This window comes from Equus asinus, chromosome 17 (genome assembly GCF_041296235.1).
Source record: "Equus asinus isolate D_3611 breed Donkey chromosome 17, EquAss-T2T_v2, whole genome shotgun sequence".
Lineage (NCBI taxonomy): Eukaryota > Metazoa > Chordata > Mammalia > Perissodactyla > Equidae > Equus > Equus asinus.
Genome location: NC_091806.1, coordinates 29,005,742 through 29,025,321, shown reverse-complemented (window position 1 = coordinate 29,025,321; position 19,580 = coordinate 29,005,742). Strand labels below are relative to the sequence as shown.

Genomic DNA, 19,580 nt, shown 5'->3' with positions numbered 1-19,580 from the left:
AAAGTAAAGTATTAGTAGATTTCTGAGCACCTACACATCGACGCTCTCATTGAAATGGATGAGAATTCTGAGATCAAGCCAAAAGCACATTGAATGAATGAAGCACCTCGGGTTCAAAGAGATCAGGTGACTTAACCAAGGTCCTCCTTACAGTGAGTGACAAAAGGAAATGTAGAGGATACAGAGTTGGGAGAATTTAGGCTTTTTTCCAGACTTCTTCGATGCATCATTTCCATAAAGGTGATACTTATGCTCAACACTATCATTTCATGGCCTTTTCACTAATGACCATTGGCTATAACCTCAACTCCAGGAACAGGAAGCCAAAAATGCATTATCCTGTACTCATATTGGAATGAATTTTGGATTTCTTTGAAATGGAAGGAATTGTGAAGACACAGGAAACATTTCTGCAGTGTGAAAAGGAAAAAACATAGTCCATTTTTTAAAGATGCATGTTCAAAGCTCATCTCTTCCAGTCACTAGTATTATGAATATAGATTGAGCTTCTGTTTTCTTCCTAAGCAAAATAAAATGACATTTAGCTTGTAGCTCTATTAAAGGGAGTATGTATGACAAAAATACTAACAATTATTCTTCTCTAATCTAGGTCCTCAATAACACTCTGCTAAATGCTTTGCATGAATTATCTCATTTAATCCTCACAACAATTTACAAGGTAATTTTTCATATTATTATTTCTGTTTCAGAGATGAAGAAAAGTAGCTTTCCAGGGTCTGGAGGTAGACTCGAGACAAGTTGGAGAATATACATTTAGCCTTAGGTTATAATCACAAAGTGCACAGCATGCCACTTAAAAAATGAGTTGCTGTTCATTTCTTCTCCAGCTTGCTTCACTTCTACTCTCCTATGTCACTTTTCCTGATGTGTATTCACCTGGTGAACTCACACAAAGTTCACTGAAGTGGGAGTTATTAGACATCTATTCTGGAACCATTTTTGCCTCAGTTAGTTATGGGACATGGAGCAAGCTTCTCCTCTTTCCTAGGTTTCCATTTTCTTATCTCTGTATTGATAGATTTCTACAGAAACTTAAAATATAACTTAAGATCTGATAATTTTACACTGATCTATATTTAATTTTTGTTTCCTTGGCCAGAACTTGCAGCTAAGTAGTATCATCTCTAGTGCTCTCCCAGTTACTAGTATATTTTTCCCGTGTCCCATTTTGAAGACATGTTTGCCAAATCTGCTGTGACTCCTCTGTTCTTCTTCTAGTGGAAACCAGAACCAGCCAATGGCACATGAAAACTACACAAGGGTCAATGAGTTCATTTTCACAGGTTTGAATTACAACCCCCGGTTACAGATCTTACTTTTCCTGCTCTTTCTGAGTTTCCACGTCATCAACCTAACTGGAAACTTGAGTATGATTATTCTGATACAGATCAGTTCCCGCCTTCACATGCCCATGTACTTTTTTCTCAGCCACTTGTCTTTTGTGGACATCTGCTTCTCCTCAGTTGTGAGCCCCAAGATGCTCACTGACTTTTTTGTGAAGAGGAAAGCCATCTCTTTCTTGGGCTGTGCTTTGCAGCAGTGGTTCTTTGGGTTCTTTGTGGCAGCAGAGTGTTTCCTCTTGGCATCCATGGCCTATGACCACTATGTAGCCATCTGCAACCCATTATTGTATTCAGTCACGATGTCTCAGAGACTCTGTATCCAGCTGGTGATTGGTCCCTATGTCAGTGGGTTCATGAACACCATGACTCATACAACAAATGCATTTCATCTCCCTTTTTGTGGCCCCAATGTCATTAATCATTTCTTCTGTGACATGTCCCCGCTGCTTTCCCTTGTATGTGCTGACACTAGGCTCAATAAATTGGTAGTTTTCATCATGGCTGGAGCTGTCGAAGTCTTCAGTGGTCTGACTATCCTGGTCTCCTACATTTACATCCTCATTACCATACTGAAGATCCACTCTGCTGAAGGGAGGCATAAAGCCTTTTCTACCTGCTCATCTCATCTGACAGCTGTTTCCATCCTGTATGGTACTCTTTTCTTTATTTATGTATGGCCTAGTGAAAGTTTCTCCCTGGATCTCAATAAAGTGGTGTCTGTGTTTTATACAGCAGTGATCCCCATGTTGAACCCACTTATCTACTGCTTGAGGAACAAGGAAGTCAAAGATGCTATATACAGGGTGTACAGGACTGTTGCTAAGAGGATGTTTTGTAGGACCTAAATTCTTATCTAGAAATGAAGAGTGGAAGAAATCTAAAAGGACAGAGTAATTGTTTGGATTCCTAAGCTTCCAGGAAAGCATTTGGGGGCTGGTTGGCATCCTTTTATCCTTCCATCCATCGAATTGTTCATTCATTTATAGTCAATCAATATGAATTTATTAAACCCTATATATGATGTTTTCTTTATAATATACCAATATTATAGTTCAAACCCCCAGTCCATTCAATTTTGCTTCCTACAGACACCTCACAGTAGACTTAGTGTTTTAAAAGCTTTATTTTATTACTTAATTTCAATTATTATTTTTTTCATCATTCTGCTAATATATTTTCTTTCCCTGCTAACTCCCTGCCATTGAAAGTTTAAAATGCACTACTCCAAGTTTTGCACTCACAGGTATCTCCCATCAATAGGAATCTGTGGAAAACGATGTGGGGTTTTAAGTTTCACCTGGTGAATGGAATGAAACCCTTGGCCGTATACACTAGTTTTTGTGATGGCCCTAATACAAAAAACTGTATGCATCTCAGGGACTGAAGAAGGATTTGTGTTCAATTATGGCAGATAGTGTGGTCCACAAGACCCATTTGCATTAATAAAGAGACTTATGCTCATCTTTAATGCATTTTGCATATGAAACAGCTTCTGATAGAATGGGTTACACCTGTATTTGCTTGGGATTCAATTTTCTGATAGGTGTTTAGAGGATTAACTAAACTTCTCTAGGTTGGAGCTTGGTTGAGCATATGATAATACTCTCTAAACCCTGGTAATGAAGTTCATTACTTGAGAATGTACAGAGAAATGCTGTAGTGGAGTGTAAGCTCTTAGTCTAGAGCTACCTGTTCCTAGTAAGGTCAGTTGATTTGTAGCATCACACGGGAGTACATCTATGCAACTCAATTTAGTGGTTGTGACTCCATGCATGAGGAGTCTGGGCAGTCTTTGGGTCTGAGCACAGTGCTGTACCACCACTGCATATGTAGAGTGGGCACCCCTGCCACAGTCCCATCTTCTCTTAGAGAACTCAATTCTATCTCTCAATCTGACTTTGCCTCTTGACTTTGGAATAAAGAGACAGAAAGGAAAGAGTTTCACTGAGGAAATGGATCACCATGCCTAGATGATGTTATATTGTCATGGCTAATTTGTTATAGAAATGTCCTCAGAAATTTAAGGAACTCTTACATCCACCTATTTGCCTAGAATGAATTTAACTAAGATAATTAAGAAGCTTTCTCTGAAAGTCACAATCTATCTATTAGTTAGGTAGATAAGTTCTCTGAACTTTTGAGTGTTTTTCCACAAAGCATTATGGGTTATCTTCTATTGATTATTGTACAATGCACAATTTCTGAAAATAGACAATTGATCAGTGAGTACCCACATAATCATAGCATGCTTTATAGCTTCAGGGGCCTTGGAGATCAGTTTTTCCTAACCAGATTACTGGCTAGACATTGAAGCTTGCAGAAAAATGTCTTTTATTACCTTATGCATTATAGAAGCTCAAAATTTGACTTACCATCAAATATAGTTATGGCAGATTCACTGTAACTCCAGAAGCCTTGTTTTAGAGTGAGTTTTCTAGGTGGATAAACGTTTTCCCAGACTATTTGTTGACGATGCTAGAGAAGCAACATGATATAACAAAAAGAAAACTTAAACATTTATAACCACAAAACTTAACTTTTATCAATTTAGAGTTAAAAGCCCTCACACATTCATTTACGCAAGAAATAATTATTGAACTTCTTCTGTGCATCAGGCATGGAGTCTGGTGTTGCATACAACAGTGAAGAAAATGAATATCATTCCTGCATCCACAGTTTACAGGTTGGCAGATCTAAGATGTACTTCCGTTCATTACCCTTTTGATGTATCATTCAAGACTGTAATGAGATCAATAGATGTAACGATAATATTTACCTTATCAGAGAGAGGGCTACTGTGAAGACTAAAGAGAATGTGTGTGGAATCACCTTACAAACTATAAACATGTTTTCTGCTTCCTAGCAACAACTATTCAGTGAAAACAGCAAAATTTTGGAACTAGGGTGCTATCCTAAGTGTGCCAGATTTCCCAGTGTTGGTTCCTTTGCAGGATCTTAGAATGCAGTAATGGGAGGGGAAATAGAGGCAGTCTGGAACAGGGAAGAGCTTGAGTTTTGGAGACAGTCACCTGAATTCTAATCCTAGATCCATTAAATGAATTTTGTGGTTTTAGGGTTGCTTTTTAATTCCACCTATAAACTAGGGATAATAATGTGTAATTTACTGAAGAATTATAACCACTTTCTTGAAGGAGCTGAAGTTCACAGCATATAAGAAGAAGGCAACTTCATTATTTTTCATCTTCACCCCTTCAAAATGCTGCTATGTCATTTCAAACCTCCCTAACACTCACTAACATCTCAGACACATCTAACAGTTTTTCCTTCCACTCGAAAGTAAAAACCAAATTGTTTGCTTTTCCAAGTATTAAAAAGTCAAATCCACTATAATATCAAACTACACAGCCTTTTCCAAATTAAATCATCCTCTCTTCCCCATCTCAGTCTCTGAAGTTTGTAGTGATGAAAGAGGGTAAATCTGATTTTCTATTTATTGCTGTACCACCTTTCCCACTCCGTAGGTGCCACATGTAGCTAGTCCAGGATCAAATGCCCTGATAGAAAGGAGAGGGAAAGAGGGCAGAAAAAGTTGACTGGAATAGATGTGGTCTGGTATCAGTACCTTCTAATGACAGATGTATGATTGCTGGCTCTTTCCCTAGAGGGATGCTTTTGTGTGTTCCTCAGAGCCAGAGCACCCCTCAGCTCCACCAATCCTGACCCATGAATTCAGTCCATTAGTTCTTTGTGAAGTCACTGCCCCATCTGGCCAGACATTTCTGGCTCATAAAGCAGTTCCCCAGCTTCTGGCCTTGACTCCCAGACTATGATTATTTCACCCCTTCAGGAGGTTGACTTGAGAGAGTTTCTTTTTAAGAAGGTTCTGAGAACCTTCTGCTTTCCATGAGGCCCATATCTGGCTTACAGGAAAACATCAGCACTCCTGGGCCCTTCAGCTCTGGAAGAGTAGGCTGTGTCATTTGGCTTGGGTAAAAGGAAAAGAGTGGTACATTGACAATGTTCTCCAAAGAAATCCTCCCCAAATTCTCTCCATCTCCTTTTCCCAACTTCCTCTCCTGTAGGTTTAGAGAGACTAGAGGTGAATGGTCCAATCTGCTAATGCTGGAGGAAACAGTATGGGATATTCCCATCCCCTTAACAAGAAGATGTCCACATACTCTACTTTAAAATTCAGGAAGTTGATGGTTTCTTTTGCTGTCCAGAAGCTTTTTAACATGAGGTACTCCCATTTATTTATTTTTTCTTTTGTTTCCCTTGCCTTAGTAGACACAGTATTAGAAAAGATACTGCTAAGACCAGTCTCAAAGGCTGTACTGCCTATATTTTCCTCTAGGAGTTTTATGGTTTCAGGTCTTACATTCAAGACTAATACATTTTGAGTTAGTTTTTGTGTATGGTATAAGATGATGGTCTACTTTCATTCTTTTGCAACTCACTGTCTAGTTTTCCCAAAACCATTTATTGAAGAGACTTTCCTTTCTCTTTTGTATGTTCTTGGCTTCTTTGTCAAAGACTAGCTGCCCGTAACTGTGTAGTTTTACTTCTGGACTCTCAGTTCTGTTCCATTGATCTCTGTGTTTTTCTGCTAGCACCATGCAGTTTTGATTACTATAGCTTTGTACTATAATTTGAATTCAGGGAGTGTTATACCTCCAACTTTGTTCTTTTTTCTCAGGATTGCTTTGGCTATTCAAGATCTTTTCTTGTTCAATATAAATTTTGGATTCTTTGTTCTATTTCCATGAAGAATGTCATTGGGATTCTGATTGAGATTGCACTGAAAGAAATCATCAACAAAATAAAAAGACAACCCAACAACTTGGAGGAAATATTTGCAAATCCTATAGCCAATAAGGGTTAATATCCAAAATATATGAACAATTCATACAACTCAACAACAACAAAAAACCAAGCCATGGGGCTGTCCCCACAAAGCTCTTTTTGTTCACCACTTTCCACCTACAAGAAGGCCTGCTACAGAGTAAGTGCTTAGCAATATTTGTTGAATGAATGACTATAAACTGTCCAATAGTTTATGTTATCATATTCATCTTTATCTCAATATAAAGTCTTTACTTTGTCTTTGCATGTCTAAAACACTGGTTGACATTCATAGCAGCACTATTCACCATAGCCAAATGATGGAAGCAACCCAAATGTCTATTAAGGAATGAATGGATTATCAAATATGATATATCCATACAATAGAATATTATTCAGCTTTTAAAAAGAATGAAACTCTGACATACGGTACAACCAGGATGAACCTTAAAGACATTATGCTTAGTGAAATAAGCCAGACACAAAGGACAACAATTGTATGATTCCACTTATAAGAGATACTAAGAGTAGCTAAATTTATAGAAACAGAAAGTAGATTAGTGGTTTCTAGGTGCTGAGGAGGGGATAATGTGGAGTTATTTTTTGATGAGTACAGAGTTTCAGTTTGAGATGATGAAAAAATAATTCTGGAGATGGATGATCGTGATGGTTCAGTGATAGTGTTAAGGTACTTAATGATGTGGGTCGGTGAGCTGAGGAGTCGAAAGGAAGATTTCTTAGACTCTTAAGATCTGGCAGTAGTGCTCTTTTATTTAGAGAATAGTGTAGCATGGGGACAGGACCCATGGGCAGTCAGAGCTTCTGCTGCCCCAAGTTGAGGGTTAGAGCTAAATTTAAGGCATAGGTATATGATTCATCTCTTTACAAGACAAAGGAAAGAACATGAAAAATGTTAAAATGTTATCAGTGCAGGTGGGGTCTGGTCATTGGGTGATCCCATGACTTTTAGACAAGAATCAAATCGGATTAAGTAAAGGTTAGAAAGGTTAGATGCCACCACCCTAAACCAGTTACATGAGATTGCCAGACAGCAACCAACTTAAGTTCTTGCCTTCCCCATTAAGAGTTTCTAGGGACAAGGTCATCTCTCCTCTTCTTCCTGGTACAGAGAGGGAGGCACATTTTACAGATCGAGATTTACCTTACAAATGTAAATGTGTCCCAACAAGGGCAAGTTCCATTCCCCAGAGCCTCCTTCCCTGTCCCAGTTTATCAAAAGCTATCAGCCCAAAACAATCCCGATGCCAAAGAGTCATATCTTGGGGTGGCCAATTTCACGTCCCTACAAGCTCATCCCCACCTTCCTTCACAAATGCAAATGTCTCTCAAAAGGGCAAGCAAAATTCCAGTCCTCGGAGCCTGCTTCTCATCTGTAGTTTTAAAAGTAACCAGCCTAAAATCCTCATCACTTAATGCCACTGAATTATACACATAAAATAGTTATGATGATAAATTTTATGTTTTATTTACTTCAGCATGATTTTTTAAAATGGTGACTGTCAGAATTTGTATAGAATAAGGGAATATGTTCCACCTCAAAGAAGTATCCAGGTCTGTGTCTTCTTAAAACAAAAAAGAACTTCAAAATGATTTGGAAATCGCAGGTTAAAGTTGAAGAACCCTTGTGCCCCTAGCTACAGATGGAATGATGAACTATTGAAAGAATAATTTGCCCCAAAGAACATTTAAGCCTAGTGAATTGTTACATTATGTCCTTTATAAAAAAATATTTTCAGCTTTTACCAATATTAAAGTTTCTGTAAAACCATGAAAATACTAGTTTTTCTCACTAAGAAATAAAAATAAAATATTATATACATGTTTAAAAGTATTACACAAGGAAGAAAGATGAACAAAAAGGAAGAAAAGAAATAAATCACCTAATTTAGTAGCATTTATATTTGTGTGGTGAGACCATACCTGACTTTTTAAAAAAATTTCTCTCTACATTTCTGTAATATTCAAGTTTTGTATAATGAATATTTTTTTAAAACATCTACTGAAAAAGGACCTTGAAATTCTCTTTAGAATGTCCATTTAATTCTCTGCTGTCCTTTTTAAGGATAGCAACTCTTTCCTATTTATTTTTAAATGAGAGTGGGATTTAAGAAGAAAGCTGTTTTAACTTATTTATTATCAGTCAATGACACTGTTTTAAGCATTGTCTTGCCAATGTATAGACTTCAAATATTTAATTTATATTTGCTGTTGTAAAAGATGCCTTTACCACTCCTACCTCATGTCTTATGTTGCCTGGTTTTAAACCTGAGCTCCCATGCCACAGATTTTGCCCTTGATGAAGTGTTTCTAAGGGCTTGTGGGGACCTGGAATTGGCCACCCCAAGATATGTCTCTTTGGCATCAGGATTATTTGAGGCTGATTGCTTTTGATAAACTGGGACAGGGAAGGAGGCTCTGAGGAATGGAACTTGCCCTTCCTTAGGACTCATTTACATTTGTAAGGTAAATCTCTATCTGTAAAAGGTGCCTCCCTCTCTGTACCAGGAAGAAGAAAGGAGATGACCTTCTCTCTAAAAACTCTTAATCAATACCAAAGGCAAGGACTTAAATCTGCATTTTATTGTACTAGTCTGGTAACCTCCTGTAACTGACTTCCCTCCCCCTCTCAACTTTGGCATTTCTTTAAGGATTAAGCATCTTTCTTTAGGCTAGGAACTGATTGCTGAGCTCACCTGTGACCGCCCAGCTCCAGACAATCGACTTGCCTCCGGCTATGCCCACCGAGATAGCAGACCACTACCTGCTGTGTCCATCAAGCAATGGGCGGACAGGGCAATCTTGTGACTATTGTGGGAGGGACATTTCAATCACATGTGAAACACCCTGTTTGGGGGTATATAACCACTATGTGCACCCCACTTCTTTGGTGCCCTTTCTTCCTTTGGGAAGAAAGGCCCCGGGCCATGGTTCCTCATAAAGCTTTGTTTAATTTTCTCTTGCTATTCTGTCTCATGTGAATTTAATTCGTTCTCCGGCCAGATGAACCCACATTTGGGGAGAGGAAATGTCCTCCTCCCCTACAGGCTCTTAAGAGGTTCTGGGCCTGTGGATCTTCTGCTGCGCAAGATTGTGTAGTGCGGGGAGGGGGAAAGAGCAGAAGGGGAATCAAGAGGGGGCTGGAGAAGTTAAATGCTTATAATTTTTATAAAATTTTGTTTTGTAAAATTGAGATCCAAATAACACTCTAGAAAATGTGTAAGTAGCTATGTTGGAAGTCTTGGTGCATAATTACCATTGACAACATTCATAAAGGGCTATTAATCTTGTCTGTACAAGATTAAGGAAGTACTGGGATGGGAAGATCACTAGATATGGAGTCAAAGAACAGAGTTTTAAACTTAACTTTGTCACTAACTTTCTGTGCACTCTCTAGAAACAAACTTGCTTCTAGGAAGACCTTATTTTCTTCATTTATAAAATAGAATTGCAACCAGTTGTGAGCAATTAAATAGGGTTACTTATTAAAGTTAAAATAGTATACAAATTTGTTGGTATTTATTACTATTAATCAAAATAACCAGAAAGAAATGGTCTTTATCCTTAGAAAATCCCCTATCAAATAAAGTATAGCTAATGTATAAATGACTAAAATGTATAACAGAACATAATAGCCATAAGAAGAAAATACATGGTTTGATGGAGACTCAAAGTAAATAAGGAATAAAGGAAGGAAGGGAGAAAGAACTTCATATTGGATTAGGGCAATGATTGGTTTCCTAGAGGAGGTGATCCTTGAGATTGGCAGTGAAAGTGGGATTTGGACATCTAGCAATGGTGAGAAGGAAACCAGGTGGAGAGAATGGCAGAGGAAGGGCATGATGATATGACAAAGAAAGGGTCTGATTGAGCTGGGATTATAAGAAATGTGAAGTAAAGTGGTGGGAGATATTGATAGAAAAATAGAGCCAGATTATGGCCTAATTAGTTTGGGGAGTTGGGGCATTATTCTTTCTATAGGAAAAGGCCAACGTTTTTAACATGTAGGGCTACCCAATTGAAGAGGTGGCTTTGTGTAGGATGATCAGGATTGAAGAGTGAGCAGAGGTGAGGGGACCTGGTAGGAGCTAGGGCAATAACCTGGGTGAGAATAAAAGTGATGACTAAACAATAATGAGAATTAATATGCATTGAGTTCTTACTATGTTTCAGGCACATTATGGGCATTATCTCATTTAAATTTCCACTACAGGTACTATTATTTAACCTGCTGTTACATTTGAAGGAACTGAAACTCAAGAGTTTTAATAACTTGTTCAAGATCAACAAAATGGTGTTAAACCTACAAGTGTCCTTGTACAAGACACAGGTCCTTCAACAAAGCAAAGATTTGACTTATAGAATTTCTGAAGCTTCTGATTTTTATAAATTAATCTCCTGGGTTTGCCAGTTTTTGCTGAGTTGGAATACATTTTTGTTTTGCTTTGTTTTGTAGGGCAAGGGATCAAACCCCAAGAAGACAGGACCCAACGGACTGATAATGTTGGGAAGTGGCCCTTCCATTTTACATCTATTTACAAAGGCATTTCCATCCACAAAGTCAGTCCTTCTTTGCTTCCTGACCTGGATCAGGCGCAGGAGCTAACTTTCACAGCTGAATAGATATTGTCATCCAGGTAGTTTTGTTATTTAAAATTGCCTTGATTAATTAGTTCCTCTGGAATTTGTTTAGAGGTGAGGCAAATAATTTCTTTCAACTTTAGTAATTGCCCATCTCCTGGCACCCAATCAATCTTAATGATGCCCTAAGGCATTTGTTAGAGAGGATCAGTAGCCAGGTTGGGCCTTGGGGCCTCAGTTTCACACTGGTAAGAATAGTTTAAGTTGGCATTTTGCTGTAATGGTTTCTCTGAAGAATTAACTGCTGATTTTTCAGGCTTCAAACTCCTACTCCTATGTAGTTTTTTGAGTCACAGAAATGTTAGAAGTGAAAATTACTTTAGAAATTATCTGGGCTGAGCCCTTTCTTTGTGAAGTGAGAGAACTAATAAGTGGAGTGAGAAATTAATCTGCTCGAGTTCATGGAGTTAGAAGCACAATAAAGTTAAGAACTTAGTCCTCCTGATATTTAGGGCAATTACTCTTTGTAGGGCTCCGTTATAACAGCTCACAAAAAAGGAAAGAAAGAAGGAGGGAAGGAAGGAAAGAAATGAAGAACAAAAGAAATCTCAAATAGCCATAACACTAAAAGAGAATATTAAACATTTTACGATTAACTCATGACTATCCCCAAAGGACCTTCCATTAAAAAAATAAAGACAATTATATTCTTGTGTGATTTTAGAAGTTTCTCATAGAGAAGTACAGGAGATCTTTTTGAAAAGAGACTCAGTGCTTCCTGTTACTTTCTGATGAAGACAGAAAGGGGAGGGAAATAGTTTTGAGAATTCAAAGAAATAATGATATTTGTTCTCCTTTTGTTCTTTTTTCTTGCCAATCTTTTAAAAATTTCTCTGGATCATTCCTCTCAAAGATACTAGATTGATGTAATTTTCCGAGTGGATATACCTACACTACACACACACACAGACACAGACACACACACACTGGAACGAATACATGGCAGAGTAAACCTTATCCTAGAGAGGTCCTGAAATGTTGAAATGACATTTAAATAGTTAGATATTGCAATGCTAAGGTGTAATGTAAAAATAAGAGGGTTGAAACAAAAAAGGCATGTGGAATTATGCAAGAGTAATAGGGGACCCTGGTCTTACAGCATAAGCAATAATCAAGTCAAGATGAATTAAAAACTTGAAAATAAGACCTGAAACCATAAAAACTCCTAGAAGAAATCATAGGGGAAAAGATCCTTGACATTGGTCTTGGTCATGATTTTCTGGGATATGGCACCAAAAGCACAGAAAACAAAAGCAAAAATAAACAAGTAGATCTACATCAAATTAAAAACTTCTGCACAGTAAAGGAAACAGTCAACATAAGGAAATGCCAACCTATATATTGGGAGAAAGTATTTGCAAACCATAGATCTGATAAAGAGTTAAACGTCAAAATGTATAAGGAACTCAAACAACTCAATGGCAAAAATAAACAACCCGACTAAAAAATGGGCAAAGAATTTGAATAGACATTTTTCCAAAGAAGACACAAATGACAAATAGGTGTATAAAAAGATGCTCTACATAACTAATCATAAGAGAAATGCAAATCAAAACCGAAGTGAGATATTAGCTCATACCTGTTAGGATGACTATTATCAAAAAGACAAAAGAAAACAAACATTGTTGAGGATGTGAAAAAAAGTGGACCCTTGTGCACTTTTGGTGGAAATGAAAATTGTTGCAGGCATTATGGAAAACAGTATGGAGTTTCCTCTAAAAATAGAAATACCATATGACCCAGCAATCCAACTTCTGCATATATATCCAAAGAAAATGAAATCAGTACCTTGAAGAGATATATCTGTGCTCCCATGTTCATTGCAGCATTATCCACTTTAGCCAAGATATGGAAATAATCTAAATGTCCATCAATGGATGCATGGATAAAGGAATTGTGATATATATACATATAGTTTTAAATATATAATTATCTATATATATTTTTAAAAATGAAGGAGATCTTGTATTTTGTGGCAATATGGATAAATCTGGAAGATATTATGCTAAGTGAAACAAGCCAGACTTAGAAAGAAAAATAATCGTGATTTCACTTATACATGGAATCTAAAAAAGTCAAATTTATAGAAGTAGAGAGTAGAACAGTGGTTACCAAGGGTGAAGAGGTGGGGGAAATGGGGTGCTGTTGGTCAAAGGATATAAAGTTTCATTTATATAGGATGAATAAGTTCTAGAAATCTAATATACAGCATGGTTATTGTAATTAATAGCACTGTTTTGTACTGAAATTTGCTAAGAAAGTAGATGTCAAGTGCTCCACCACACGCACGAAAATGATGATGTGAGGAGATGCACAGCTTGACTGTAGTAATCATTTCACTGTGCGTATGTAAACCAAAACATCATATTGTGCACCTTACATATATATGATTTTGTTAAATAAAATAAAATTTAAAAATGATGTGGAATTTTATTTTCTCCCTTTATTATAATGAAAAATGCAAGTAACTTCCTGTCTACATTTGGTAATAGGTATACTATTTATTGTTTGGTTTGTGCCTTCATGTTGAAAAATAATGTATGTTCATGGTAATATTCCAATAAGGTATTCAAGTGAAGACACAATAAGAGATCTGGATCATCACAGTCCAGACCTCCAGCTTCATTCTCTAACATGGTTCAGTGTGAATACTTCTTCTGTTTCCTTCTGGAGGATTCTTGTCCATTTACAAGAATATACATGAATATGTCTTTGCACACCCAGGTAAATGGGAAGATATTTTATACACTGTTCTATGTATTGCTTTTTTTAAATTAAAAAATAACTAAGAGATGATTATGTGTCAGCACATTAATTAATTAATTAGCTAACAACAAATATTTATCAAGTGCTACTGTGCTAGGTGCTGTGCAGGGGCCTGTGCTAGAGATGGGATATAAAACATCAGTGAGCAAAAACAGATACAGTCCTAGCCTTCTTGGGGTTTATGGTTTAGGGTAGAGAGACAAGGCATGCATAACCACAGATGCATGTAAATTTTTCCGCATAGTAAATGGTATAAAGTAGGGATTCTGGGTCATGGATATTTTGAACGGTATGGATTCTACAAAAAGCATTTAGAGCAGTAGACCCTGGCTAACGGAAGGTGCTTCTTGTTGAGCACATGTATGGATACACTAAACGTGGTATTACTTGTACACACCACAAGATGGCAAAAATTCTCCAAGAAAGGTGTCTTTTCCTTGCTAAGCTAAAGTTGAAGTTTATCTTTTGACTGTCTGTGTATGGATAAATAATTACATAAAACAAACGTTTTAAACATATTCATAAACAATATCATTAATTATATCTGATATATTTATTAAAGATAAGTAAACCTTTTTTAATTCTTTATTTCTATTGCATAAGTACATTAATGCATGCCTTTACTAAAAAGAGTCAAAAGCTCTGAAGTATACAAAGGAAAAATGAAAACTCCCTTCAATCTTAGCCTTCATGCTCAGCCCCTTTCAAATTCAACACTCATCCGATGATATAACAACCACCTTCTCCCAACTTTTTTAATAAACTACATATTTTTAGAGCAATTTTAGTTTTACAGTAAAATTTATTGGAACATACAGACAATAATTCCTTTTGACAGATATATTTCCCCGTTTCCATTTCCCTGCAAAAGATATTGTATTGTGATATCTTCTTGCAATTTCACTTTCCACAATTAAATTAGCTTCCTTGAAGGTAGGGATTAAATTTTTGTTTGTTTTCGATTTTTACCAATTGCAATGCCTGTTTAGTTGTACGATTTTTAAAATATAATTGCTTGATTTTTAAATGAGTGACTAAAATAATTTTATTTAGGATGGGCTAGACATTACATTTATGTTCTGGAGTGCATCATCTTTCTGCTAATCGGTGACTTGGAGAGGCAGTTTTCTTCCTTCTTTTGCCGTTGTCATCGCCAAAGATGGCCACCATCTTTTGGTATAAGGGGAAGAGAGAGTATACACGATAGGGATGTTTGTGTATGGGGTTTTATTGTGTATTTATATCTCCAGAAAAAGAAATGATGTACTTCACTCTTGTTATATCACACTGGAGAGAACATAGTCACATGATCCTGGATTAGCTACAAAGTGAACTGGAAAACACAATCTTCCTGTGTGTCCAGAAGAGTAGCAGGACTTGGTGAACATCTAGCCTGTCTATACTCAGTAGAAGTTAAGCTCCTTGAGAACAGGGACACTTTTTTCCTTTTAAGATAAAATTAAACAGAAGAACAAACCATTACCCTACAAATATTTGCTTCCATTGATGCTGTTAGTCACATGATTCTAGTCACTCTGCTTTGATTTGAAATTCTTTCATATGAAAAACAATAATTCTTCCTTTAGAATGTCTTCTTCCTCTCTTTTTTTTTTTTATCACAACATCCATATGAAACCTTAGTATACCCTTTCTTACTTCCTCTTCTTGGCAGTTTTCATAAGATTTACCTAAGTTTCTTCTTCTTCTGGACATGATCAATATGATAAAATGAGAATTGATTTTCAGATTTGGCTGACAACTCTTTTCAGCAGTCAAATCTAGAAAGTCGGATTTCTTTTTTTTTTTTTATTGGTACCTGAGCTAACATGTGTTGTCAGTCTTTTCTTCTTCCCCTCCCAAAGCCCCCTAACACATAGTTGTATATTCTAGTTGTAGGTTTTTCTGGTTGTGATATGTGGTAAACTACCTCAGCATGGCTTGAGGAGCAGTGCCATGTTGGCACCCAGGATCTGAATCTGCGAAACCCTGGGCCGCTGAAGTGGAGTGCACAAACTTAACCACCTGGCCAAGGGGTCCGCCCCCAGCAGGTCAGATTTCTAAGGTCCTCTAAAGGAAATTTCATCGAGTTTACCCTTTGTTGCCCAAATTCCTTTGGTAAAATCCATTTCAGGAAGTGCTAACATCACTTTAGAAGGCTTTAATTTTGAAGGATATAAATCTGAAATCTGTAGACCAATGGCTCTGAACCATGGACCCTCCTGTGAATCTAATAGACCCTCTTAAACACATAAGCACACAAGCAAGATTTCTCCTGAACATTTTCATGGGGGATCTTGTACACTTTGAAGCCTGTCTGTGTTCTTCTTAGTGAATAATGGACCCAGATTTAGAACTCCTGTTCCAATAGAGATAGAGAAAACCATTTGGGTGAAAAAAGGAGGATAGAGGACAAAGTTCTATAGCACTTATGATATACAAAATGTATTGCTAGGTATTCTGATGATACTGGCTCTGCCATGAATTCCCTTCATGGTCTTGGGCAAGTCTTGCAACTTCTGACGATCACATTAAGCAATTGCTTTGCTCTGTAGTCATGACAACTTGAACTATAAGCAACACAAGCAGTCTTTCTATGTTGTTCACTGTTGGATCTCTAGTGACTATCACATAAATTGTCCATAATCACTGTTCAATCAGTATTTGGCCTGTGGACTAAATGGGGTCTGAAATATTTCTGTTTGATTCTTTATCTGATTTTATTTAAAATCAGTATCATGAAAATAAAAAAAGGAAAGTTGCCCCAAAATAATTTCATTTATTCATTCACTCATCTACGAACACTGAGAAAGTCCTCCTTCCACTACTATTAGAATGAAGCTGAGGGAGGAGCTCCTGTTAAAGGATGTCATCAGGGCACAGATATCTAGAAATGTGGCCTTTATCACATATACCTGGTTCATGGTATACTATGGGCTATATAGACAAGAGAAATACAGACTTCCTAAAAGGGTAGAAGGAGTTTTATCATTTGTCACACTCTCTTCAGCTTCCTGCCCTGAGAAATGAAGCTATTTCATAAGGGCACAGTGCAGAAGAGGAGGTAACCATTCATGAATACAGAAGGTCTTTATTATCAGATGAAAACAGATACCAGGAAAATGTCCACTGATGTGAATACACTAACATAGGAAACAAAACCAACATTTTCTAGTATATTATAATAAAGTGTTTGATTGGAATGGATCTTGTAAAATAAAACAAAGATCGTGAATTGCTATACAGAATTTCAACTATGTACCAGTTCATACATATAGCTAATAAGAAATTAAGTATTGAAAGGGGCATAATATTTTCAAAACTTCATTATGGTTATTCATCGTTCATTCATAAAGCATGCTATTTTCACAAAATCCATTGGAGAACTTCATCAATTTTCTCAAAGGCTTTTCTTAACTTGTATACCTCAATTCCCTTTGAATCTATATTAAAATGTAATCCATATTGGTTTTCCCTCAATTGCTAAATGGACACATGTCAGATCTTCAGAGTGCAACAGATGTATCTGCAATTTGAACGTTTATCTGACTTTATTCCACTGTTGTCAATTTTCATTATGCCTGAATTGCATTATCAGAGGATAACATAAACAAATAAACAAAAATAAACAAAATTTTGATCTTCAAATAAGTTGGCTTCTTGGTTGATCATGTTGTGTATTGTGCAGCCATGAGGTATGTCTGAGTGTTCAGAATTTTCTAAGTTGTCATTTCCTTGAACACTTTTTGTGTTTTTATCTGTTTCTTAACATAAATACATAATAATTAGGATTTGGATCATAAATACACATTATGAAACCTCTATTTTTATTCCATTTCTTTACTCCTCCAGGCTTGGTATCTCTTGCATTTGGGAATATCGCAACAGTCCCCTTTTTTTGGTGGATGGCTGATGCTATTGCCAACTTTTCTCCCCACTCTCAGGTTTCATACTCCCTTCATAGTACCAAAGGGTGGAAATTTATGAATAATTAGATAGTGATTGTACGTTACCAAAAAAGCTGTAATTTCTGAAAATTTAGTGCCTATCTCCCCAAAAAAATGATATATAAAGCGCATCAGTGTTCAAAATAGAGAAATTAAACAACAGCATTCATATTAATTCTAAATGTATATATTGATTATTACGTGTTCTACACAAGGTTCTAAACTTTAGATTTCCTAACTTATTTACCAAATTATTGAGAAAAATGCTTAAACACAGTTGCCACACATTTTCTGTTTTTTGAAGCAATTTCATTTCTTAAACAAATATTATCTCTTACACCTTTTTCATTTTTCTCAGTTGTATTATGCTTAGGAAATTTCCCCACTGCTCCTGACAGGTTATGTCTTTGAATTATTTGAAGATTGAATGAGATAATAGCCATAACATGCTCAACACTGCACTTGGCATTTGGCAAGCACTTAGACTTAATGACCATTCCTTTATTAGGATTTGAAAGTTGGGGACAGGTGTGGAGTACACCCTGAGTTCTTGGATTAACTGTGCTTTGTATAGGGTGTAGTGGGTTGGATATCACCCGGTACAAAGTGGGGGGAGTGATTAATTCTATTTATGCAGATGTGTAGGGAATGTCAAATGTTTTAGGTTAACTCTTGACTTGAATTTTTGGCATGAATAGGAGCAAGCCAGGTGAAGTAGTCTTCGAAAGCATTGCAAGCACAAGGAACAGTATGCAGACATCTAAAGAGAGGTGGCCATGGTGGAGGTTTTTCTAGATGACAGCACAAGAGTTCTGAAGGTCTGCTCCATCAACAGAATGATGGTGGCAAGTATCAGAAGATGTGGCTGGAGAGGAAGGCTATAATTTACGAGCCTTTTGTGTTTTGCAAAGAAACTTGACTCGTTATCTTGTGAAGTTGCCATATTGGCCTTGGGTTGTTGAGAGAAGCAAGTGATTTATGACAGGGTCACAAATGTCTGATTTAGTTTATACTTGTAGAAGTGCAAACAACACAGATTAACCTGTCCAGTCACTTTTTTTTTTTGAATCTCCCCTACCATGCAAGAGAATCTAATAAATTGTAGAACACAGTCAGTGAGTATGAATCTGTTTCCTCTTCTCATCCTTCCAAAAACTGGCCTCTGGACCTTGGTGCCTGACACAGTTGACTGAGTGCCTCTGCCCTCTTTCAATTCCTGTGTGGTCCCTAGCAATCCTAGGTTCTCTATGATGTTCTCTGCCTCTTGCCTTACATTAATTTCCTTCCGTTCTGTGCTTCAAGACTGAGCATACATGGATGAGCCTTGGGAGGGTTGGATGCAGGAAGGGATGTCCAATCACACCTGGTGTGGTGGTACACTCTAAGTCACAGTATAGGGGTAACCTGTAGGTTTTACATAGAATCAAACATACAGCACTTTGACACAGTGCTGTTTCTTCCTTTTATTTCCAGGACTCAGATATGAATCCTTGACTATTCCTTCAAAAGACAATCTTTTTTTGTTGACAAACAAAAAATTGTATATATTTAAGATGTACGTGATGTTTGATATATGTACACATCGTGAAATGATTATCACAACAAGGCCGATTAACACATCCATCACCTCACATAGTTACCATTTTTTTGTGAGTGGTAAGAACACTTAAGATTTACTCTCTTAACAAGTTTCAAGTTTACAACACAGTATTATTAGATATAGTCAAATGCTTTACATTATATCCCGAGAACTTATTCATCTTAGAACTGAATGTTTGTACACTTAGACCAACATCTTCCTACTTCCCCTGCTACCTAGCCACTGGCAAACATCATTCTACTCTCTGCCTCTAGGAGTTTGACTTTTTTGATTCCATATATACATGAGATCTTACATTATTTGTCTCTGTGAGTCTGGATCATTTTACTTAGCAACATATCCCCTAGGTTTATCCATGTTGTCACAATTAGCAGGATTTCCTTCTTTTTGTTTTAATTTTATTTTTTTATTAAGATTATAAAAGTTAACATCCTTGTGAAATTA

At 36.8% G+C, this 19,580-nt stretch overlaps 1 protein-coding gene across 1 annotated transcript; it reads left to right on the top strand.

The window, feature by feature from the left end:
• The first annotated feature begins 1,258 nt into the window (after positions 1–1,258).
• Positions 1,259–2,209, top strand: LOC139040623 (olfactory receptor 5G9-like). Its single transcript, XM_070487367.1, has one exon. The coding sequence runs from the start codon at positions 1,259–1,261 to the stop codon at positions 2,207–2,209; it is 951 nt and encodes a 316-aa protein (XP_070343468.1).
• Positions 2,210–19,580: the final 17,371 nt, after the last annotated feature.

Excerpts from the sequence above, each read along its gene's own strand:
- LOC139040623 (XM_070487367.1), top strand. The coding sequence starts at position 1,259 with ATGGCACATGAAAACTACACAAGGGTCAATGAGTTCATTTTCACAGGT.